General features: G+C 47.1%; 1 protein-coding gene and 1 long non-coding RNA gene across 4 annotated transcripts in view; one reads left to right on the top strand and one right to left on the bottom strand.

Moving 5' to 3' along the window:
- Window positions 1-1,476: 1,476 nt before the first annotated feature.
- The window catches only part of KCNK10 (potassium two pore domain channel subfamily K member 10), a 130,878-nt gene continuing 107,765 nt past the window's right edge, over window positions 1,477-24,589 (top strand). Inside the window, exon 1 of one of the 3 annotated variants that reach the window (XM_046647069.1) lies at window positions 1,477-2,231. In XM_046647069.1, coding sequence (XP_046503025.1) covers window positions 2,189-2,231 — 43 coding nt within the window. In that variant the 5' untranslated portion in view covers window positions 1,477-2,188. Of the gene's footprint in view, window positions 2,232-4,620; window positions 4,981-5,736; window positions 5,860-24,589 lie in introns of those variants that run through there. The other 2 variants (XM_046647070.1, XM_046647068.1) reach the window with 2 other exon arrangements.
- LOC124230743 (uncharacterized) lies at window positions 2,167-3,786 on the bottom strand. The gene is made up of 3 exons (XR_006886282.1): window positions 3,745-3,786; window positions 3,074-3,142; window positions 2,167-2,247 (listed from the first exon to the last, which is right to left on the bottom strand). It is a non-coding gene; the product is annotated as an uncharacterized LOC124230743 (long non-coding RNA).

The following is a 24,589-nucleotide window of genomic DNA, read 5'->3' as shown; positions in this document are numbered from 1 at the left end:
TTCAACTCGTTACCAACTTGGAAGATTGTGGGAATAAGACTTGCCCATAAACAGATTGTTGAAAACATTTATGTCTTCCATGTGCCTTAAAATTTTGGTTCAAATTAAAACCTTCCTAGAATGACATGAAAATAAGAGCTCATTCATTATAGCGTGTAACCTTGCTGAATTCTCGTTTTTAAATTCAGTAAAATACCATATGTGCCTGTCAACTTGGTGTGTATGTGTGAAAACACTCATTCATCCCTGAAACATGGCCTTTTGGGGGATAAGAAACAAATAGAACTTCTTTGACTAAGGCTAAGTCGAGGGGAGAAACTTGAGTGAGTGGGGATACAACCACCTTCTATTCCATGGATATTGGCATGGACACTGGATTTATAGAAGATATTGAGTTCTTTTAATGATCTGCTGAGGTCAGGAAATTGTTTTTTTCCCCCTTTGACTCAACTTATCTTTAGTTACATCATGACCTTAAACATTACTAGAAAGCAAATGATTTTGGATTCTTAAAAAAAAAAAAATCAATGTCATAAAAAAATGGAGGGATTTTTCTAGAATAAAATATTAAATAGAAATAACAAACAAATGCAATATTTACTTGCATCCTGGTTTTTACCAAACTATTATAACTTTTCTGCGTGTTTGAAAATTTTCAAAATAAAAAGTTGAGGGGAAGACTCAAAAAATTCCAGCTCCATCTCTTAAAAAAATTACCAGGGGTTATGTTTGTTGGCAATTCAGAGAGAGGGAATCACCTTAAAACTTGTTTTATAAGAAGGAGGATTATAGCTCTGTATATTTTTGGCAAGAAGTTTGGCACAATGCCTTATGGGATCTTAAATAATATTTTCCTAAGGGCTAAAATTTAACATAGAGAAACTTACAAGGGAAGAAGATGCAGCTCCTAGTCACGAAACATGTTCATCAGCCCGATGCTTTAATTACAACCTCTTTGGAGTTCAAAGTATGATGTCTTCGTTAATCCCCAATCAGAGGTTTGAGCTACCAAATTAAGTCTGCAGGATTTATGCACACAGAGTTCGCTACTGAGCAGTATGATATATGACACCCTCTGCCCTTTAGCTGCTGATACGTTTCCAGCTTTTCCAAGCCAAAAGCAGAGCCCAAGATTAGAGCAACATGTATTTCAGGGTGTGTTTCTGCAGATGCTGGTTGGGACATGAAAACAAATGTCGGAGTGATTAAATGGTGAGAACAAAGTGGAAACTTCACCAGGGAAAGAAAACCTTTCTGGTACGAGAAGTTTAAGTTAACTTTAATGCTTAACCCTATCAGTTTTACCGCTGAGTGGGTATACACAGGGTGTGCGGGGCGGGGGGCGGGACCACTTCACCAAACGACATGGAAACCTCTCTGCAGTTCTTTTGAAAAAAGGACTTGGAGGTGTCTTGGGGATGGGGAAGATATTGGAAGATGGGGATTGCTTCTGGACTTCGGGGAGAAATAATGACACCGAACGGAAACAATCCAAGGCAGACTGACGAGTTCATTCTGGTATGCGTGAATTCAAAGAAGATCCTAATCAGATCTGTCCTCCTCCCCCTTCTGTTTGCCGAAGCAGCACCAGGCAGGATTCCCCAAGCCGCTTCATCACTCCTCACGATTCGCTGTCCAGGACATCCTCCCGCCTCACCCCGGAATCCGCGTTCAACCCTTCTCTGGCTGGGCTGGTCGTGGCCAGCCACTCCGAGACTCCCCACGGGGCAGACAGCATCCTCTTCGGTCTCACACCCATCCCGGGCTGCGGCGTGGGGAGTGGGTAAACAAGCCACCAACTCGTGGAAAACTTCCCCGCCAGAGATGACTGGGGTTTTCGGGCTTCCCCAGCCCTCCCGCGCGGGGCCACATGGCATTCCTTAAAGTGGCGCCGCAACTATTGCGGGTTCTGAGCTGCAGAGACCCGGGCGACGAGCAGCAACGCTTCCCTGGCAAGGAACAGAGCCTTTTAGCACCGAATACGCCCAGGACGCGGCCGCCGCCAGCCCGGGGTGGCTGGCGGGGCACGGCGAGCGCAGGCAGACTTTGCGCCACGATGCTTTGTTTTCCTGCCGCAGGAGCCGGAGGCGGTCTCTTCACACCAGACTTAACCCGCCCGCAGCAATAGCCATGGAAGTTGCGGCGGCACAGAGCGAGAGGGCACCGCTCGGCGCGGCATCTTTTTTGGATGTTTTTTCTCTACACAGATCACTTCTTTCCTCCTTCTTCGGGTAAGTGGAATCTAGTCTGTAATAATGAAGGCGTAGAATGGAAGGTGATGAAGGGGGCTGCAGAAGCACAAAGGGTTAACGTGCGAAGTTGTTTTTCTTGGGAGAGGGGCTCGCCTCCCGGGTCCCCCTCCATTGGCCCCCTTCCCCTCCCCCAAATACGCAGTTTAGGAGTTGGACTTGATTTCAGGCACGTTAGGGGAGGGAGAGCTGGGATTAATTAATTAGTTAATTAATCAATTAATTAAGTTTTTGGCGGATTTTTACCCCCCATAAACTTGTCTTTGTCCACAATCCGGGAAGGGTGAATGAAACTGGAGGTGAGAGAAAGCCCCAGAGGATGGTGAGGGGGGAGGGAGGAAGCGCCCAGTGATTTAGCAGAGAGATGATCCTAAGGGCCAATGACTGGAGTAAGTCTTTAATCCACACTGGGAACCTTAGACCCCTGATCCTGCCCCCTCACCCCATTAGATCCATCCCAAACAACCCCAGCCCCCAAGTAATCGTCCTGCTGATGATTTTCTGGGGGAAGGTTCTCCAGGGGCCAAAATAACTTCTGAGGAAAACCTGCCAACTGTCTTGTACCCAAGGGATGCTCAATACTTGTTTGTTGATTGGGTTAATGATGCACCCTAAGGCTCCATTTTGTGTCACAGGAATTTGCCTTGGACAGTGAACTAATTCCCTGATGCAGACCCCAGGGCACCAGGTTAGTCCGATACATTTTGCAAAGGAGGAGGGGCTAGAGTCTTAGCTAATATAGTATTTAGATCTTCGTTACCCAAAAGAACCCATCCAACAGCTTCAGAGTCAGATTCATGGGTCCAGGGACCAGATGAGCTTACTCGGATTTGAATTTCTGTGTTGTGACCTTGGCCCTGTTCCTTTCTCTCTCTGAGCCTTGATCTTCTCATCTGTAAAATGAGGCCAGTTAGAGCTTCCTCAAAGTGATGTAGGAAGATGAATGGAGAGAAAGAAGTATGAGAAGGTGAAGGGGCATGCAATAAATGTCAGTCTGGCCTCCCCATCCTCAGAGGAGTCAGGAGAGAGTATGTTTCTCTGTGGTCACCTCGCCAACTCTGATGCAGGTGAAAACATTGCATTGCAGTGACAGGGCTGGAGCCCTTCTGCCCTTGAGCAGTTAAGGAGGAGAGGACAGAGTGAGACTCCGAAGGCTTTCTGAGGAGCTTAGAAGCAGCTCCCTTTGGGTTTTGGAGCATAATTTATATACATACCGGTGTGTCTAGGGGCATGGATGGGGAAGTAGAAATTCTCTGTTTGTCTCATTTCCATGTCTCATCCATCCTCTCAGCCTTCTAGTAGAGGGAAGGAAAGTGTGGAAGCAGAGTCTCAGAGAAGGTGTCTCTGAAGCACCTGGGGAACCTGCGCCTGCCTACAGGGCTGAGGAGTCGGAACAGCGCCATCCGATTGGCACCAGTTTTTGCTTGAACAAGGTCTGCAGAGAACTCAGGGCTCTAGTCCCAGCAGCCTGTAGGGTCAGTGACAAAGCACTTACCAAGGCTTCCCACAGATGACAGCAGACCTCCATGGATCTTCCCTGGGACTCAGAAACCTACAAGTGACAGTAGGGGATTGATGATAAGAAAGATGCTGCTGACACAGGCCTCCTCAGAAGCCTCAAGGTGCCCTGGAGCGGCAAGCAATTCAGAGAGGAACTGCTAGTGTAGGGTTTTAGGGCCATAGCAGGCAGGCTTAGTGATGAGCTGGGCAGTCGCTTTCTCTTTCTTAAGTAAAGGCAACGATGATCTAACTCGACCTCATGGCACGAGACAGTAAGCCCCATGAAGGCAAGGTCCAGTCCATCTTACTCTTTGCCACATCACTGGCACTTGGCACAGTGATGGCACATAGAAGGGGTCAAGATATTTGTGGAGTGGACAGTGAATGGACAGTAACAAACTGCTTTTTGTCCAACAGTGCTTTATGCAATTCATGTCTTCACTTAGCAAGTATTTTTTGAGCATCTACTATATGCGAGCCTCCGTTGCTAGGCAACCGAAGTAATTGGTAAACATTATTCATATTGGTACTTCGAGTGGCCCATTCAAGAGCATCTAAGCACCACCAGGTTCTTCTGGAGACTGAGGCCTCACCGCAAGCCCCTGTGCGGCTTCAGGCGGGGGCAGTGACAGCGGGGGTAGGGGGAAATGCTCCAGGTTTAGCCTCTTTCCGGGAACATGTCCGGGGGCCCTTCGCACATGCCCCTGCTAGGCCCTGGGGCTCCCAAGGCGGCCGCTTCCCGGAGCCGCCAGGTTTTGGCAGGTCCGCTTTCTTCCGGGGCCGCCGCGCCTCTCTCCCGCCTCCTCCCGGGCCTCAGCGGCCCCAGCCGGGCTGCAGGTAGCTGGGGAAGGGACCGGGCTGCGCCTGGGGAGCGAGCTTCCCCTGGCGGGGAGAGCGCGGCCGACGCGGAGCCATCCCAGAACAAAAGGCTCATGGCTGGCACCGGCCTAGAAGTGCGCTGGGAACGTGGGTTCGGGGCTCAGGCGGGAGAACCAGGCGCGGGAGGGGAGTGGAGCGAAAAAATGAAGTGAGAAAAGAAGTGGGGGGTGCGCCTAGAGTGGAAGCGGTGACAAGAGGTTCCCCCCGAGGCAGAGGTCTGCGGTGGGGCGCCGCGGCCCTTCCTCCGCCTCCTGCAGCGCCTGCCAGGCAGCCAAGCGTGTCTCCGGCTGCAACTCCACCGAGCGCGCCGCGGCCGCCTCCACGCCCGCCTGCCGGCCGGCCGGCCGAGCCAGTAAGTAGCGCGCGCCTGCCGCCCGCTCCTGGCCCCGCCGCGGCGGCCCGGTCGCCGCGCCCGCCGCCTCCCGCCGCCCCGCGGGCAAGTCCGCAGCCGGCCACTGCCCCAGGCCGGGCGCCGAGGGCTGAGCGCACCTCCCTGGGCCGGCACCTCCACTCGCCGCGCGCCCTCCCGCCGTGGCGCGGCTTCTGCGGCTCGCCACGGGAAGGGTCGCCCTCGCCGCGCGCTCCCCGAGCGCCGCGCCACCCCGACGTCCAATGGCTTTCGGGGGGTGGGGAGTGGGGGGCGTCGCCCGGGGGCGAGGAGCCGCGGCCGGGGTGGGGCGTGTGAGCTCTGCGCGGCCGAGCGGGGCTGACGTGCCCGCCCGAGCGCGCGCCCGGGCGAGTGTGTGCCAGTGTGTGTGCGGGAGTGTGTGCGCCCACGCCTTCGGGGGCTGGAGTGACACTGCAGTGGGCTTCTCCCTCGCGCCGGCCGTCTGGCTGCTCAGCCCCCAACCTGCCAGCGCCGCATTTGAGAAGGGCTTGGCTCTTCGTCTTCCCGAGCCTCCCTTTCCATCTACCCTTCACCGATCTTACTTTTCCTTTTACCCAGGGGGCGGCTGCCGGCCACCCCTCAACCGGTGCAAACACCCAGGCCGTCTCCAGTGCTCTCCCAAGCCAGTATTTTCCACTTGTCTTTCTCTGGGGCTTCTCCACGAGCCAGTCCAGGGCTCCCCCATCCTTGGAAATTGTTTTGTTGGACTGCTGTACCAAGGCGTGTAAAGCTTGAGGACTTTATTATTATTTTGATTCTTTTCGTTTCCTCCCCTTCTGGGCAACGGAGCAATGAAATTTCCAATCGAGACTCCAAGAAAACAGGTGAACTGGGATCCTAAAGGTTGGTATTTCCTACTTTGGCCGCCCTCGCTCTGCCTCCTCCTGCGTGTGCGCGCTTCCAGGAGTGGAAGCACCCTTGCTCCTGGCAGCGTGTATCCTGTGGCTGGAAAATGCGCCTAGGAACTGCAGCGGGGGTGGGAGGAGGGCGGGGGCAGCGTGGATTCCAAACCTAGATAGTGCCTGTCATTATCACATGGTCATTGTCCCTCCTGGATGGTTTCAAAATCTATTTAAAGATACACCAAGCCGGCTGCTTGGCTTGAAATTGCACCAAGTGTCGGTATTTGCTTTTTGACTTTGTGTGTGTGACAGTGTGTGTGTGTGTCCTTTGTTTCTGGTGATCTTTGTCTCTCTGGCAGATGGGTGGGGTGCCTCCCCCTGGACCTAGAGCTGCGCCGCCTGCTCCACGTGTCCTCAGTGGGAAAGGTTTCCTGGCAGCAAGAGGGCTTGGGTCTGTAGCAGCGGTCCCTGGAGGTGGCCCTTCTCGTAGGGCTTGCGGAATAATGGAGCCCACGGGGCCTTCCTAGTCTTCGCTCAGTCTTATTACCAAACCAGGCAGCTAGTTTGGCTCAGCTCGGAGTAGAAGGGGGAGGGGGAGTGGTTTGTGAGAAAGGTGGGGCTGGCAAGGGCTGGGGAGGGGGCGCACAGTGTGCCCGCGCGAGCAGTAGTGTCGTGTACAAGCTCTTAGGAATATTGGATAATGTTCCCTCAGCGCAAAAGGGAACGATTAAGACAGATTTGTATGTGCCCAGCATCGGCCACCGTGTCTGTAATTAGCATGCAGATGTTAAGGCGCCTCCTGAGTGATCATTGTGGGAGCTGAACAAGTTGGAACCGCGTGTCCAGTTTTGACAAGAATGCTCTTTAACATTTCTCTTAGCTCATCTGAAGGCGGAGTCTGGCTAGGCGATGCCTCCGTGTGTATTGGGGTTGAAATGTGTTTATTTGATGTATGTGTGTGTGCTTAGTGTGCTTTCCGAGTGCATTTCTTTTCTCCAGACTGGAAAAGAGGAAACCTGCTCATTTGTTGAGTCAGGGTCTTATGAATTCACTGGCTATTGAAGAGAGAGTGAAGAGGTATTGCCTATTTTCAACACTGAGGCTGTTATACCATAAATACAACCCAAACCTTCTATTTTGTCTCCATCTCTGAAAATAGGGAAGTGTACTTTGGGGTTTTTTTTGGATCCCAGCAAAGCATATTTATCGAATGCCAACTACACAGCAAGTGCTGTCCCAGGCACTGGAGATACAGTCAGGGTAGCGCAGGCAGAAGCTCTGCCTTCTTGGAGTTTACAGTGAGGGAGACAGACCTAAATCAGCCATTGCACAGAGGAATGCAGAATTACAAGTTTTCATATGTTCCGTAAAGGAGAGCATCATGGTTTTAAGAAAAGTGTCTGAGAGAAGAGATTGACAAGGACCAAGGGAAGTGGGTGGTCAGGGAAGGTAATCAGACACTTGTACTGAGACCTGTAGGGATTAATTGGCTAATAAAGAGGGGAACTGTTGCAAAAGAGAGAATAGCAAATGCAAAGGCCCTGAGGCAGAAGGAGCATGTTTATTGGAGGAACTGAAAGGAAGTTTCCATGGCTGGAGCAGAGAGCAAGGAAGCATGTGTTCTGAGATGTGGCTGGGGAATACACAGGGTCAGACCCCAAAGCCTCATGTTTTTGCAGGTAGGATGGGATTGTGGCGGGTGTGGGGTGGGGTAGGGGGGAGAGTAGTCTTTATCTTAAGCCACTGAAGAGTTTCAAGTTGAGGAGTGACATGATCTGAACTAAGTTTCAAAACAAGTGCTGTGTGATTCTTGTGGATGTGAGGGACCAGAAATGATAGTGATGTGGACCAGGGTGGTGGCCGTGGGGATGGAGAAATGGATGGAGTAAGGAGCTATGGAGGACACGAAATCTATGAGCTTTCTGTGAATAAGGTGTGGAGGTGGAGTAGGTGGAACGACTGGGAAGGCAGCCAGGGCAGGACCAGTATTGAGAAAGCTCAGGAGTTCAGTCCAGGACTTGTAGAGCGGGAGATGTCCCTGAGTCATCCAAGAGGTGGGTCACGTGGGTGGCTGTCTAAAGAGTCAGGTTGGGGTTTTCGAGGAGCTCTGACAGGGAGGGCTGTGGGGCTGATTTTGGTCCTTAAACTACATTTCTGTATGATCATCCACCTAAGTATTTGTGTCACAGCGGTAAGCACAGATGAATCTCACGTTTTACAGCCTGACACAGTGAAGAAGTGTGCAAGTAGCATCTACAGTCACAACCAAAGGTGCTAAAAATTAAAAGACTCCAGGAAAAATAACAACGTTCCCTGAGTAATCATGGCCTGCCAGCTGTTTTGTGTCTGTTATTTCACACAATTATTCTCACAATACTTACCTGACGGTGTAAGTGTTCTGGTCCCCATTTGACACTCGATTCCCATCAGGACCCATGGAGCTGCCTTCCTGTAAGGGGCTCTGACTTCAGGCAAGGTTGTTCCTGAAGTTGGGGGTGACCATAACTTTTCCTAGCTAAGGGGTGGAGGCAGGAGGAGAGTGGGGAGTGAGGGAGGCATATCTCACACCTATATAGAACTATATGCCAGGCACCGTCTAGTGTGTCACATACATCAATCAATTAATTAAAACATTTACCATGATTATTTTAAAATCAGAAGATAAATTTATTTAATCTTTTCAACTTAATCTTAGGAGGAAGATAGAATCCTGATTTTACAGGTGAGGGAACTGAGGAACAGAGAGGTTGAGTAAATTGTCCAAGGTCATACAGCTAGTAAGTAGGTGGTGGAATTGGACTAAAAGTTGGGCCCTTAAACACTCTTCAGGTCTATCTCTTATGCTATGGGACCTCTGGCTCTTGCCTGGTGAGGCTCCCAGAGCTCAGGGACTGGAGAAGCTTGTTGCGAGGAGGAAGAGAAGAAGAGAGGAGGGGGAGGAGGAGAGACTGGCAGAGGAGGAGGGTAGAGAGGGAGAGGAGGACCAGGAGGAGGGAGAAGAGGCTTTCCCCGCCGTTCCTTTCTCCGCTAACCCATCCAGCCAACTAGTGTCTGTCCTTCTACCTCTGGTGGGCCAGTCACTGGCCACTGGACAGACACTAGGTCTGTTCTTTGGAGGTCTGGGTTTGGCAGAGCGGAGATGACGGGAACCTAGCATTACAATAAGAAAGACGAGGGGTGGTCCCACGGGATGCAGGATTTGGGTCTTAACAGACTTGGCCTTTCAGGTGGAGGTGCGCCTCGATTGTGGAAGGATGTTGTCATTAGGATGTTTTGCTCACAGCCCTGTTAGCTGACAGTTTGACAGCACAAATGGAGGGTGGTTTGAGAACAGCTTGGTTTTGATTGCGCTTGGGTGAATTAAGCAAAGCACTGTCAAGAGGTTCAGGTGCAAAAATAAGACCTAACTGTAAAATGATTCTTCTCTGGCGAGCGGTGGCCTCCCTCCGTATTTGTAGAGCTAAACCTTCAATAAATAGAGTTACTGCTTGACTGGGAGCTACGAGAAAGTTAAGGCGCCAAGTCTTGGCTTCCACAGCAGAACTTGTGTGCGTTCTAGAGCACGGGGGTCGCTTGTGGATGATTTTCTGCTGAAAACTGGGATTGGTCTGCTGCTTTTATATATGTTAAGGGATTTTAAAAATCAGTAAGATCAGCAAACAATATTCCCACAGCTTGAGGCAAGCAGATCAATATGGTGTAAAAACCCCTGAATTTGGGGGCAAAAGAATTAGTTTCTAGAATGAGCTGTAGCGACAGTGAGCTGTGTGACTTGGGCCGCTCATTTAGCCTCTCTGGGCTTTACTTTCCTCCCATGTGCAAGGGGGCCATTGACATGGCCTCTTTGACTTTCTCTCTGCAATTGCCCCCTTGGTCTGACCTGTGGGCCACTTGGCTGCGTTTTGTTCCTCAAATGGATCAAACTTGTTTCTGTCTCAGGGCCTTTGCATTTGCACTATTGACTGCTTATAATGTTTGTTTGCATGGCTGTCTCCTTTCCATCCTTGGAATCTCAGCCTTAATGTCACTTCATTAGCAAGGACTTCCCTGTCGCATCTGGGATGTCTCCTCTCATTCCCCAGCCCTGCCACTTTCTATTATGTCACCTGCTCAGTTGTCTTCCTGGCTCTTGTCGTGATCTGAAACTATCTTCCTTACTCATGTGTCATGTTTGATGCCAGCCTCCCTGGCTAGCATGTGAGCTCCATGAGTGGGAACTTTCCCTGTCTTGTCCACTGTCATACCCCAGTGTCCTGGGAAGCGCCTGGCACATAGTAGACACTCGATAACCTTTTGCTGAATGAATGGATGGATGGTGGGATGCATCGGAGAGGATCTCTAAGGCTTCAAGCATGATGGAAATTTCAGGACCCCTTTAAGCTACCAATGGCAAAGTATGAATAAGGAAAAAGGAAGAATATCCCTAAATAATGGGGTGTTGCAAGGACACAGATATTCCCACTACCTTGCAGGCTCTCAGCTCTCTAAAACCTCCAGCAGCCTGTTTCCTTCTGTTCTCGCTTTCACCAGGAGCGAAAGGCTGAATGATGGTGAGGTGTGGGCAGGGGTGTGGGCTGAGGTAGCCTGACAAAGACATGGTTGGTGTGCAGTTAATAATTTGCCTCATATTAGCCACTGTTATGTAGCTCTTTCTAGGTTTTTAAATTCACTTAAGAAAGAAGCAAAGCCGCAGAGCTGGAGCTGGATTTTTTAAAAAGCCGCCTCTTTAGTGCATCCTTTAATGCACAATCTCAGAGAGGCCTGCGTCATACGTGTGTAGCGCCTTTCAGTTTACAGAACGCTTTTTACAAATTATCTCATTTGTTCTTTAAACAATGCTATTTTTGTAGAGATTGGAGTCTTAGCTATACTGGTGGGACTAGAAAGAGGAAATGACTTATTTGGGGGCTCAAGGCTGCAAACAGGCAGAGTTGGGGCCAGCCCAGGCCTTTTGATGCCTGTGTCCAGGACACTTTGCCCGAAGCTTTCCTTCCTTCCAGGGTTTTTGCCCATTCCACATTCTCCCATTCCTTCTTGTCCAAAAGTGTAGTCAGAGCTTTCTCGAAGAGATTTGGAGGATCATCAATGAGTCCTTGATCAGTTGATCAGTGAGTCCTTCGTCGATGGCTGTTTTCAGCGGGTTGTGCTTGGACTGACCGGCACGTCATCCCGTGAGTTCAGTTGAAGACCCTTGGCCCCCACTGCTGCTCTCCTGGCTAAAAAGACATTTCGGTCTCTTGTGAATGTGAGAATGTGAGCCTGTGGGCCGTGCTCAACTTGCAAGGTGGCTCGAATGCTATCTTTATTGATGTGTTTCCAAACACACATTTGTATAGATTAGATTTTTCTGGGAAGAAAATAATCTATTTTTGATTTAATTTCCAACTTGCTGCAGATCAGCTTTCCAAATGGGATTAATAACGTGCCCAAATCACCACAATTATCCTAGAAAGTAAGGAAGAAAGATGTTCCAACAATTGTCTGAGCCAAGATTTGGTTCAGGCTTCTTTTCCAGCACTGTCCGAGGGAGCTTCATCATGCTTTTGCCAATCCCAGTGATCGCTGGGTAGAATCAAGACTGAGGAGGTTGACTTTGCTATCTCATCCCATTTCCAAAACATCCGTGCTTTGGCTCTGTATTAGTCTCCTCAGGCTGTCATAACAAAATACCATAGACAGGGGGCTTAACAGAAATTTATTTTCTCACAGTTCTGGTGTATGGAAGTCCAAGATCAAGGTGTTAGTAGGGTTGAGGTCTGGTGAGGGCTCTCCTCTTGGGTTATAGATGGCCGCCTTCTCGCTGTGCCCTCAGATGATGGAGAAAGAGTGTTCTGGTGTCTCTTCCTCTTCTTAAAGGACACCAGCCCTATTGATTAGAGCCCTACCCTTATGACCTCATTTAACCTTAGTTACCTCCTACAGGCCCTATCTCCGATATAGTCACATTGGGGTTAAAGTATTAACATGTGAATTTTGGGGGAACACAATTTAGTACATAGCATGCTCTCTATGGACATCATCTTAAATCAGATTTGTTTAAAAAGTACAATCCACATCTTGCCTCCAATTGGGAAACTTCAACCACAGCTGAGATGTGGTACAAAGTGTATCTAATATAGGCACAGAGCTAGGGGGCTGCTGTTGGCAAGAAAAATGTTTTTTGAGGTGGTGGGTTCTTTCTACTTTCAGTCCATAGGAAATTGGAGAGTTTAATGATGAAATAGAATGAAGCCATTTTACTGACAGCCAATTAGGAGGTTTCAGTATGGACAGCTCCCTTGGCTGAAGGAGCAAGGTTAATAAATGTGACAGTCTTTTGTTGTACTCAGATTCTTTTCTAAAGGGCACGTACTGGATGATTCAGACAAGTTAGAGTTGGTTAGGGACTCAGAAATGCCTACCTAAATGTGGCACCAACACCATGTTGATTACACCCACTTGGCAGTTTTCCACTTTTGGGTTCTGGTCCTAGTGGCACTCTCAGTGGAGACTTTATGTGTGTCAGGCTCGTTGCTGTTACCCAGAATGGAGAAACAAAAACCTCATATTTACTTTCTAGAACATTTATTTGTGTTTTACAGACACAGTTTGAGATTTTTTTCTCCCCCGTAAGTGTCTAGAACTGTGTTCTATGGATTGAAAATGAAACCTGACTTTCTAATCCTTCATTTAAGGTTGGAGTAGGGGAGGGCCAGAATCATTGGCAGGGGATGGGGTGGTCATGCGGGCAATTGCATCCTCTTCCTTCTCCATTCCCAGAGCCAGAGAGGGATGGGCGTAAGAGGTTGTGTGGAGGGGTAGATGGGCAGGATTTCAGGGGATTCTGTTTTCTATACTGCCAATAACTTTGGTTTCATTACTTCCCCTTGCTGTGGAGGGAACTTTGAAGCAGAGTGGAATGGTGGCAAAACATAGAATTTAGTTTTATAGCTGCCGTACATAAACCAAGTGATCACCAGGAACGTCACCTCCCTTAACCCTCCCTCCTTTCCTTGTTTCCTCCCATCCTTCCTTCCTTCCCCCCATTCCTACAGAGTTCTGTTCTCAATTGCTAGCTCTTCAGCAAAGGATCCTAATTTTTTTTTCATTCTACTACCCAATGTAGGGGTGGTAGTGATGTTTTCAGTTTAAAAAGAGATGTTTGAAGAGATATTGCGGATTTGCTCAAGTGATGGAGAATCTGGAAGTCACAGTGACCTCTGCAGAATGGCCCCAAATGCCAATATTTGTAACGCAGACACACAAGCTAGCAACGATTGTACTACCAACAAAATGAGTTTCTTATATGTAAGCAGGCCTGAAGGTCTCCCAAATAATAACACATCAAATATTTTAGCAGGATAAAAGATAAATAGTATAACTTAGCAGATTTAATGTGATATGAGCCTGACAGTCTGAACAGAAATGCATGGTATCAGGTGTGATATTTGACAATTGAACACTCACTCAACTTTTGTCACATGAGACAAGAAAGCAGGCACCAGATAGTTAAGGAAAATTGTTGGGAGGAAAAGCTTGGACATGAAAAGATTCTATCCATTAACTTATTTTTTTCTCTGCAAATTTGGGACAATCTATTGTTACCTTTTTAAAACATGAACCAACCTGAGTCAGCTCCTGGATTCTATTGGTTGAGAATGTTGCTTTAGGCCAAAGCCATCAATTTCTCGTGGTGGGATCTGAGGCCGTATGGAAGGTAGTTATGGTAAATCTGGTTCAGCATATACATGCTTAAAATAACCTGATAGGAGTAAATGCATGTTATGTTCATTTAATGTAGCCTCTGGGCAAATGCCACCCTTTGTACAGCAGAGGAGCTTAGGGTGGGAGAATCTGGGTTCTGTGATGGCTCTGCCACTCTTATGGAAAAGGAGAGAGTTGTGAGATGTTGACTGCTAAGGTCCCTTTATGCCCTGAGGGTCTTAGATAACCTGAGTCCCAATTTAAGCTATATCACTTACCGGGTGGCTGATTTGGGCAGGGGCTTCATTTCTCTGTGCCTTGGTCTCCTCATTGTAAGACAGAGATAATGCAGCCTGAACTTCCTTGGCTTGTTATGTGGATTAAATGAAGTGATATATACAAACTCTCAGAAGCATCCTGGAGCGTTATAAGGGCTGCATGAGTGGTACCTGCATTATGTTGTTATCGCGGTTGAAGGGACCCCTATTCTGTGAAGTCAGGGATGCCTCCAGCTCCAGCCTCTTGAGAAGCATCTGTTTCATTCTCCAGATCATCTGAGAGGGTGGCCTGTTGCACAGCCCCCGCTTCCTGGGACTCTCTTAGACTCCCAGAATTCTTATCCCTGGTTTAAAAAACCTAGGCAGTTCTGATCAAAACAGAGAAAAGACCAAAGAAAAAACATAGCTGAATCATAATACTTGAGTCTGAGTTATTGTTCCACCCGTTTTATTAGCTGTGTGAACTTGGGAAGGTCACTTAAGTGTTATGAGCCTTAGTTTTCTCCTAGGTAAAATAAAGATCACAGTAACACCTGCTTCTCATTTGCTAAGATGATCAAATGAGATAATAAATGTGGACAAGTTTTATAAACTGTTAAGTTTTAGATCAGCATTTCCCAAAGTATGTTCCATGGGACACAAACTAGTCTCATCAAATGCTCTGAGAGAAAAAATGGTTTCATGGTCAAGTCAGTTTGCAGAATGACGCGTGCTCATTCCTTCCTGGAGAGTCTTCGTGCCCATTAGCAGGCTATTAGTTAGGTATTGCTGTGTAACAAATAACCCCAACATTTAGTGAATACACCAATGATAAATGTTTATTTTCTCATGGTTCCTGTGGACCAAAAAATTCATAAATAGCTTAGCTGGGTGGTCTGACGAGGAGTCACTCACTGGTTGTGGTCACATGTTGGTTTGGGCTGCTGTCACCTGATGGCTTGAGTGGGGCTGGGGGATCTACTTCCAGGATGGCTCACTCATGTGACTTGCAAATTGCTGCTGGTTGTTGGGGAGGGGCCTCCTTTTCTGCCAGTGTGGACTTCTCCGGGGACTGCTTCAGTAGCCTCACAACACGGTGGCTGGCTTTCCCCAGAGCAAGCCATTCAAGAGAGAACAAGGTGGAATCAAGTGCCTTTTCTGAACTAACCCCGGAAATCACATATTGTTACTACCACCACATTCTTTTATTTCCCCAGTTTTATTGAGATATAATTGACATAAAATATTGTATTAGTTTTAGTTGTACAAAACAATGATTTGATATATTTATCTACTGTGAAATGATACCACAATAAGTTTAGTCAGTATCCATCACATCACAGATACAATTTTTTTTCTTATGATGATAACTTTTAAGATCTACTCTTAGCAACTTTCAGATATGCAATACAGTATTGTTAACTATAGTTACCATGCTGTACATTACATCCCCAGGACTTATTTATCTTGTAATTGGAACTTTGTACCATTTTGCCCATCCCCCGCATGCCTCTGGTAACCACCAATCTGTTCTGTTTCTATGAGTTCAGGTTTTTTTTAGATTCTGCATATAAGTGAGATCATACAATATTTGTCTTTCTCTGTCTGATTTATTTCACTCAGCATAGTGCCCTCGAGGTCCATCCATGTTGTTGTAGATGACAAGATTTACCACCACATTCTTTTCATGAGATGCTAGTCACTAAGTTTAGTCCACATCTGGGGAGGAGGGTGATTAAGCTCACTTTGGAAGGGAGGAGTGTCAAAGAATTTGAGGACGTATTTTAAAATCACCATCAGCACTTCTCCCTATTCTGTATTGAATACGTACTGAGTGCCAGGCACTGTGCTAAAGTGCTTTGTAGTCATTATCTTGTATAATGCTCTTTCTAGTCCAAATAAACAGGTAAAATTATTATCCCTGCTTTCTGAATGAGGAGGATGAGGCCTACAGAACTTCAGCCACTTGCTCAAAGTCACCTCGGAGCTCTGTGACTTGAACCAGGTCTGTCTGTTGTGCCGGAGTTCTTGTATACCTTGTACGCCTCCCCTGATAACCCTGCAGTCCGGAAACCTATTGATTTTGTGTCACCCTGCGTTTCCACTTACCCACGGAACTGCCCTTCACTGAACCCTGTTCACCCCTGCTTTCACCCACTGCTCGAAATGGTGTTTTAGAAAGACAGTGATTATGATGAAGATTTATACGGAATATGAACATACAAGCTTATAACAGACTCTGATATACCTGCCAGTCCAAAGAAGATTATTCAGAAACAAAAATCATCTATTTAGGGGCTGGCCTGGTGGCATAGTGGTTAGGTTTGTGCACTCTGCTTTGGGGTTCACGGGTTTGGATCCCGAGCGTGGACTGAGCACCGCTTGTCAAGCCACTCTGTGGTGGCATCCCACATAAAATAGAGGAAAATTGGCACAGATGTTAGCTCAGTGACAGTCTTCCTCACACGCATACATACAAATCGTCCATTGAGCCTGTCTTGTGCGAGCACCATGCTATATGTATATCTGTAACACATTCACCAAAAAATCACCATGTAAAAAATATACCCTATTTCTTCTTGCTGTGAAACCAGAGGTTGAGTGTGACACCTTGTGGAGCCACCTCTTTTACAGATGCCTTTTCTTTTACAACTCCCTTCCTTTGAGGGAGGATTCAGTGACTGAAACCCACCTTCTAAATAAAGCCTGAGGAACAGGGCATCCTGCAGGCCCAGCAGTAGAAGTGTCAGGGAACGGGGTGTCTGGTGGGTGTCTGTAGCAGACCTCACTCGTGTCTGTGTAGTGTGACTGAAACACGAGTCAGAATGCAGCCAAGATGGCAGGGACGGTGTGCCAGGGGGTGACGGGCACACACAGGGAAAAGCCACTGGTGGAGGAGTGTTAGCACTCCCTGTCCTATTTCAAGTAAACATTTCTTTTTGACTACCTTGTTGCTTTTTTTGCACGTTCTTGAAGAGAAAATGATTTCCAGGGAGCAGGATGCGTTTGATGCCTTAGACGTTCCCATGTTTCCAAACATTGCACACCTGGCTTGTTTCTGAGGTAATTTTATATCCTGAGGAAAGTTTTGGGGCTTCTGTGTCCTGGGCATAGGAGAGTGAGTACAGCTTCTTTGCAATGCCACCATGGGCTTTGTTGATTATGTCACTTCCCTCACAGAATGGAAAGAGAGGCCCCAGGACAGGGTGAGAGCCGGTGAATGAGGCTGCCTGAGGCCCTGGCACATTCCAGAGCCAACTCTCATGGCGGCTGTAACCATGGTAACCACAGGCTGAACAATTCTCAGGATGTGGATATGCCATTGTACCCATGTTCGAGTTCTGTTGTTTTCCCCTCTATTCCTTCACCCAGGAACTACCCTTCCCCCACTCGCTCCCTCCCCGCCCCTACAGTGAGTGACTTTCAGGGTGATTCTACACTGGTGATTTAATTTCCGACTAACTCTTCACTTCCTGAGGCCCCATTTTCAATTCCTGGACCTACCACTGGTTCATTATCACCCAGACTGAGCCACATGTGCATCATTTCCTCAGTGTTTCCATTTTTACTGTGAAAAATTGGTTATAAGTCATGTAGTGAACATATTCTGGATTTATGGTGGCTGTGCATAACGATGGGGGCTCCTGTCCCTCATTGTTTTGAATAACACTCCTTCACTTACCATCTGGTTTAGATCTGGAGATTTTGTTGGATGTGTTATAAAGGAACAGAGAAAGCCAGTGAGGCATGGTAAGGAGCACTGGGGCTCTGGGCAGGAAACCTGCATTTGGTCCTGGCTGGAGAGTGAGGTGTGGCCTCATGGCATGAGGGTGGGGAGGTGGATGGCAGCCAGATTATGCAGGGGGTAGTAGGTCATATGAAGGAGTTTTGACTTTTTTCAGAGAATAATAGGAAAGCACTGAATGATTTGAAGTAGGAGGGATGACAATCGGATTTGTATTTTACAGATTATTTAAATCACTCATATATTGAATGATGGATTCAGCAAATCTTTATGGAGGATATTTACTTTGTGCCAGGCATGGTGCTGGGTGTGGGACTCACCTGGGGGACTCTGTGTCTTCTTGTAGAAATCACAGCAATTTTTAAAAAACATTTAGGCAGAAAAAAGCTTTTCTTGGCATCTTTGATTTACAATAACCAATTCCACACTTCTGGTTGCAAATGGGATGTGGATCTTAAAGCAATGGCCACTACATTTTCAATTTCTGTTAATTAAAATGATCTTTTTCCTGACTGTCCCATGGCCCTTGATTCTGTGGTAATTTACATATCTGGAGTCAACGAAACAATAAGCCAAAAACCGTGGCGCGCCCTTGTTTTCATGTACTTCAAATGCCTTTCAGAAGCATTTGACTATCAGTCCAGCGTAATGGCCTAATAAAAATTGCAAATGTCCCCTCCATACCCACTGTCACTTTGTTCCTGGAGTTTTGGGAGGTATTGTGACACTGGGCTATTCCTTCTTTTGACTATAATGGGGCTCCCTGCTAGTCGAGTCCTTGTGGCCTTAGCTTGGAAGGCCTCCCAAAAGCCTGAATTAATGAGAGACTGTGAGTGCTGGTCCGTTTCTCCAGCAGAGTGAGAACACAGCTTCTATAGGAGCATGAATGCCTGCTCATCGGGCAATAATCTTTGCATTCAGTCTTAGTTCTAAAGGCAGATGGAGCTGCCAGCCAAAGGGTGTGGGATTTGAGGAGCCCTATTAGTCCCTGTCTACAACGGACCCACACCACTCCTTCCAGTGACTATCAGATTGCCTAAAATCTATTACTCTATTCATCGGCAGCCTTTCGTTCATCCATGTGGTTATTCCGTAAACATTTATTGAGTGAGTGCCCACAGAAATGGGACTAGGCACCAGACACAGAAAGATGAAAAAGACCTGTGGCTTTATACCCAGAAATGTCACAGTCTAACCATTGAGATAGATGCATAATCAAGCATTATGGAATACCACGATAAGTGCGTTGGTAGAGATATGGATGAAAACATCATCTCCAGGACACCTCTTGTTAAAATGCAAATATATTTCCTCATGATAACATATGAATTCTCAATTACCGATTGGTCCAGCCAAATTAATCCAGTTTCTATGAGACAGCTGGGCCAAGAGGGAATGGAACACAGGAATGTATTGATAGGTGGGTATAAAGTGGGGAAGGGAAAAACCAGGAGCATGAGACAGGCTTTGGAGAGGAGCCATGCAGGGAGCAGGCTGAGGGCCCTGGACACTGACAGGAGTGTGTGATGGGGGTGGGTGGGATGGAGGTGCCGAAGGTGCAAGCAGAGGGCAGAAGGTATGGGCGTGGGGAGAAGGGCACTGAAGGCAAAGTTTCACTTGTGCAAATGTTGTCCAGTTCACATTATACTCACTTTGGAAACTGGAAGGGACTTTTGAAACATCTAAGCCCTCTGAGGCTTCTCAAAGGACAACACTAAAGTCTGGAGAAGTCACGTGACTTGCCCTTGCCCAGACGGCAAAGAGGACAAAGCACATCTTTGCACCCTTATTGGCTAGCCTCCATTCTTCAACATTGCCTCACATGGCGAAGCCAAGAAATGCCTGGGCCTTTTTAATCTTCCCCTTCCTTTGGGAAGAAGAATTAAGGAAGAGCTCTACTAGAGGCTGGAACATATTGGTTCTGAGATTCCAAGCTAAATTCTCCACGAGTCTATAGCAACAGCAAGTACGGATGTGAGTGTACATTCAGCCTCTTGGAGAAGACATCCATTCATTTACTTGTGAATATTTACTCAGTGACCTTCTTTGTGTCTGGCGCTGTTCTGGGCCTGGAGGCACAGAGACGAAGAGCACAAAGTCCCCGCCAACCTGAAACTCACCACCTGGCCAGAGCTCAGCCTCCTTACAGACACTCAGGTCAACTTGCTCTGCATTTTAAAAATCTCCTTCAGGCACACGTTTGACAAGGAAAGGGGTTTAAAAAATGTTTTAAATAAGGATGAAAATGAGGCCATTCTGCTGTTACATTGCTCTGCTAAAAATGTTTAGTTTGGTAACTTAGTGGGGAATGAGTGTTGATCCTGCTGAAGCCAGCAACATTCTGTTAGAAAACTCAATGATTTCAAAGAACTGCCTCTGAACTGCCTAGTTTGTATTGAAATTTCATTAAGAACCTTTGTTAATTAGGACTCTGTGGCTTGTGCGTGTATCACTGGGACGTGATGAGAGTTTGAGTGTCCCCGTGATGATGACATGTAAATTAATCTCCGCGGAACTGCAAGAGGCTGAAATGTGAGGCGCTTAAATATTCTCTCTCTCTCTAGCGGATGGGGACTTTTTGCTACACATGATATCCAAAGTGTCTAAATTTACATGTTTTCTGAATAGGGGGAAATTGGGGCTTCTGTTTCTTATGAGCCTGGCAGTCTCTTGGCTACATCTGGATGTGGGGGCAGGTGGAAGCCAACAGAGAATCCAGGATGCCAGCCTGGGCCACGAGGGCTTAAGGAGGCAGCAGCTACTTGGACTGGTCGAGATGTCCACTTCAAATCCAGGGGGCAGTGAGAGTCTTACCTGGAATTTGAGGCAGGGTTGGGGTGAAGCCGCACTTCCACTGCCAGGATTCTCAGCTGAGTGGCCACGAGAGACCTGTAGCAGCCATTCTGCCAGCAGCTACCAGAGGTTTCTGCTCTATTTTAAACCGGTCCTACCGATCAAGGGAGCCCTGCCTGGTGGTGCTGAGGATGGTAAATATCATGCTGCTGCTGGAGCTAAGGAGTGTGTGATGAGAAAGTGTGCGAGGGCTCAGATTTGCCCCCCAGCTCTGCCGCTTCCAAGCTGCTGGTCCTGGGTGCTAACTTGCCTCTTTGTGTTCCCCCACCTGAGAACCAGAAATGATCATAGTACCCATCCCCCAGGGATTGTGAGATTTAAATGAGATAGTGCACACAAAGAGCCTGGCATTTAGGAGGCGCCTAATAAATGATGATGAGGATGATGTTATTGGTAACACCCGTTTACTGAGGGTCTGCATCAGGCGCAGTTCTCAGTGCTACACACGTAAGGTATAATTTAGTCTTTACAGCAGCCTGAGTCACTTTGCCTATTTTTCCAGTTAATATCCTAATGTTTAGTCAAATGACCTAGATGCTCCTGGCTTCCAAAGAAGCTGCACATAGTGGAAGCTCCAAATCTGTTTTTTCAAAGTAGCAGCTTTATTAACATATAATTTACATAACGTAAAATTTACCCATCTAAAATGTACAGTTCAGGGTTTTTACTATATGCATAGTTGTGCAACCACTGCCACTATCTGATTTTACAAAATTTTCATCCCTCCAAAAGGAAACCCCATACCCATTAGCAGTCACTGCCCACTTTCCTCTATTCTCTCCCAGTGCCAGACAGCCACTAATCAACTTTCTTTCTCCGTGGATGTGTCTATTCTGGACATTTCATATGAATGGGATCATATAACATGTGGCTGTTTGTGATTGGCTTCTTTCACTTAGCATAATGTTTTCAAGGTTCACTCATGTTGTAGCATCCATATCTAATTTTGAATGAATGTCGGTCATCTGAGACAGATAGTTATTAGGTCCATTTTGAAGATGAGGAAACCAAAGCTGAGAGTGTGTGTAACTGCTCATGGCCATCTAGCTTGGAAGTGTGTGAGCTGGGTTTGTACCCAGGTCTGTGTTGGATCTTCCCATTCAATCACTGGCCTCTGATTGGGCCTCTGCATCATGCTGAGCACTATGTCTAGGTAGAGGCATGTTTCCCACTAGGTGTGGATGCCCTGGGCCTCAGACCTGGCCCCTCCTCATTGCTGTGGTTGCGGGAGTCTCTCCTCCGAGGACTCTGATATTCTCCATCCACCTCATGGAGGGTATGGTTTCATGGCTGTGTGCCCACATGGTGGCTTCCGTGACTTGTGTTGGCTCATCTAGTTCTTTTGTCCATTTCTCAAGGGCTGTGACATGAACTTGGAAAGTTATAGAAATGAAAATGATGGCAGAAATGTGTTTCTGGGTTCAAAGCCTGGCAGTCCAGTCACCCGATGTGGTGGTAGAAATATAGTATTTCTTGCCTCGTTTTCAATAGTGGATTATAATTAACCACTCTGAAGCATAAGATGGCCCCCGTCTCCCAGCCCCAGGACTTTCCCTGAGACACAAGATGGACTATACATTCCTCAGTTGCTGTGAGAGCCCTGGGGGTGGTGGGCAGAGGTGTCCATGAAAGGAAAAGGCCCGACTGTTGGGGAGGGATGTGGGTCTTCCTTGTTCATCAAGGACATACCTAGTCTGTGATGGTGAGACCGTACATCCTATGAAGTGCCAGTATTCCCTCTGTTTTCCAAAAACTGCTTTTGTCCTGCTGTTCTCTCACATGCTATTCTAGGGGAAAAGCCCCATTTGATCATTAAAAATGCAAATGAGCTTTCCATCTTGCTTCTAGCAAAGAAGAGGGAAAATAACCTTCTGTGCTACAGCCCAGTTCCTTTAGAAACAACGTTAAACCTTTACCTTGACTTAAAACTAGTGGGAATTGGTCTTAGAATTGGCTAATTAGCTGAAAGTACGTGAAGACCCCAGGACTTGGGTGGCAGGCATGTGCTTGTTTTGTAGATTTCTCCTGGAAGTGACCCCATTCCTGGTCTCAGTTTATGTGAGAGTTTCAGTGTCAGCTCCATATACTGTAGCAGACATGCTGGTGCTCATCCTTATCCTCCACTCTTACCACTTCAGTGCAAACTGGCTGACTTCCCATGGCTAATTCTTATGTTTTTGGCCTTTTTCTTGATTGAGCCTCCTTTTCTGCTCCCATGGAGGGCAGGAAGTGTCAGGGAATTAGCGCATCCCAAGAGCAGCCCTCGACCAATGACTGATGGGAGATGGTGTATAAATACCCCAGTTCCCTCAGCCTTGGATGGGATAAGTCAGGAATGCGTTTTGTATGGGGTCTCATTTCCCCAATGGGAAAAATTCCATTCTTCTACTGTGATACTTGATACTGCACCTTTTAGTGTTTTTTTTTTTGCCTGCCTTCCAATCGCTGTGTCTCTTTTCCACTCCCCCGCTGGGGCTTTCTTCATGTCCCAAAAAACTGCTGTGCTCAAGTCCTTATCTTAGGATCAGCTTCTAGGGGAACCCAGATTAGGACATATGGTAAAGCTGTAGCCTTCTCTTGCTCCTCTGCCTTATTCCCCAGCCAGCCAGCCCTGAGTTAGAGGATAGGGTACAGTGCTCCAAGATGCTTCTCGGGCAGGCTAATGGCTCTCAGGAGATACAGTCTATGGCTTATCAGGAACTTTCTCCCTGAGACATCTTCAGCACAAATCCTGGTGCTAGTGAGTAATCCTTAAAGCATGAAAAAAGAGGTTAAGGCTTGATGAGACTCATTTCAACCTCTTCAAATGATTTTGTTTCCGTAACTCTCCTTCTCAGAAGATGGCAAAATGAAGTACAGTTGATTCTTGTTATTTGCAGTAGTTATGTTCTGTAAAGTTGCTATGACTACTGAATTAGCGAATACTAAACCATTGCTTCTAGGGGAGATATAGGATCAGATTCCTGTAATCCTTTGGCCACCAAATTTTCGTTCTGATCAATAGATAACCTTGTTTTATGTGTGCTTCTGTATAAAGACATTTTATTTAATACATTTTGTTGATTTGTTAGCATTGAACTCACAGCAAGAGCACTGTAACTCACGCCTGATGGGAGCTTACCCAACACACGTATTTTCTCCATAAGGCACAGTACAGGCTTGTACTTAGGAACACAAGGCAGCCCTTCAGCACTATGCTCGAGTGTGATTTTAAACAGTGAAGCAAACAAAAAGCACAAAAATATGAAAAAGTGCCATTAAATAGACCACGAAAAGAATATTTGTTTACAGTAGGGGAGCTGAAACAAGAAGGCAGAGCATTGCCTTGTTCGATTTCAGCTGGGAACATGTGTGTTGGACGACTCAGATTTTTTGCTGCTCTGCACTTATCTGTAAATGACCACAAAAGTGCCGTGAGTATTGATCTTGGGGTTACAAATAAATTTTAGCAAGTAGGAGAATTTGCAAATATGGAATCTGTGGATAATAAAAGCCAACTCTCTTTTTTACCCCATCACTTTCAGACTCCATTTCCATCCAGTATATATATTAAACACATGCGCCAGGATCTGTGATGGATTCTGAGATGTTAAGAGATGCTCCCTGCCCTTAAGGAGTTTCCATTCTGGTGGCACAGGGAATTAAAACTCTGACACAGACGGGATACGTACTCCAGAAGACAGAGAAACAGTTCTATGGGAGTGTGAAGGAGGGAATTGAGAGTACAAGTCCGGACAGACTTCACAGTGGAGGGAGAGCTTTAGATAGGTCTTGAGAGACAGTTCACATTTGGAGCATTTCATGCATTGTTGAAAAAAGAGGAAGCAATTGGTCAGAACAACCTCATTTCCGCCCACCATGTCTGCCACACTACCTGCGTCTGTACTCAACGTCCTGCTTTTATTCCTCAGTGGATGAAATGTGTCTGCCCCTATCTGAGGCCAACCCCTTCACTTATGCTCTTCTGGTCCTCCTCTCTCCTCCTGAACTCTCTCTCTACTTGAATACTCCCACTAGCGCATAAACATGCTTCAGTATCTCCCATCATCCCTTTGACCCCACATCCCCAACAGGCACCACCTGGTTCCTTTATGCCCTTTGCAGCAAAATTGCTGGAAAGAATTGTCTGGTCTCATGGTCTCCACTTCCTCACCTTCTTTCTAACCCACCATGACTTCAAAGGGGCTGCTCTT

Source organism: Equus quagga, chromosome 20 (genome assembly GCF_021613505.1).
Source record: "Equus quagga isolate Etosha38 chromosome 20, UCLA_HA_Equagga_1.0, whole genome shotgun sequence".
Lineage (NCBI taxonomy): Eukaryota > Metazoa > Chordata > Mammalia > Perissodactyla > Equidae > Equus > Equus quagga.
The sequence above is the reverse complement of the archived record's forward strand: the minus strand, read 5'-3'. Positions and strand labels throughout refer to the sequence as shown.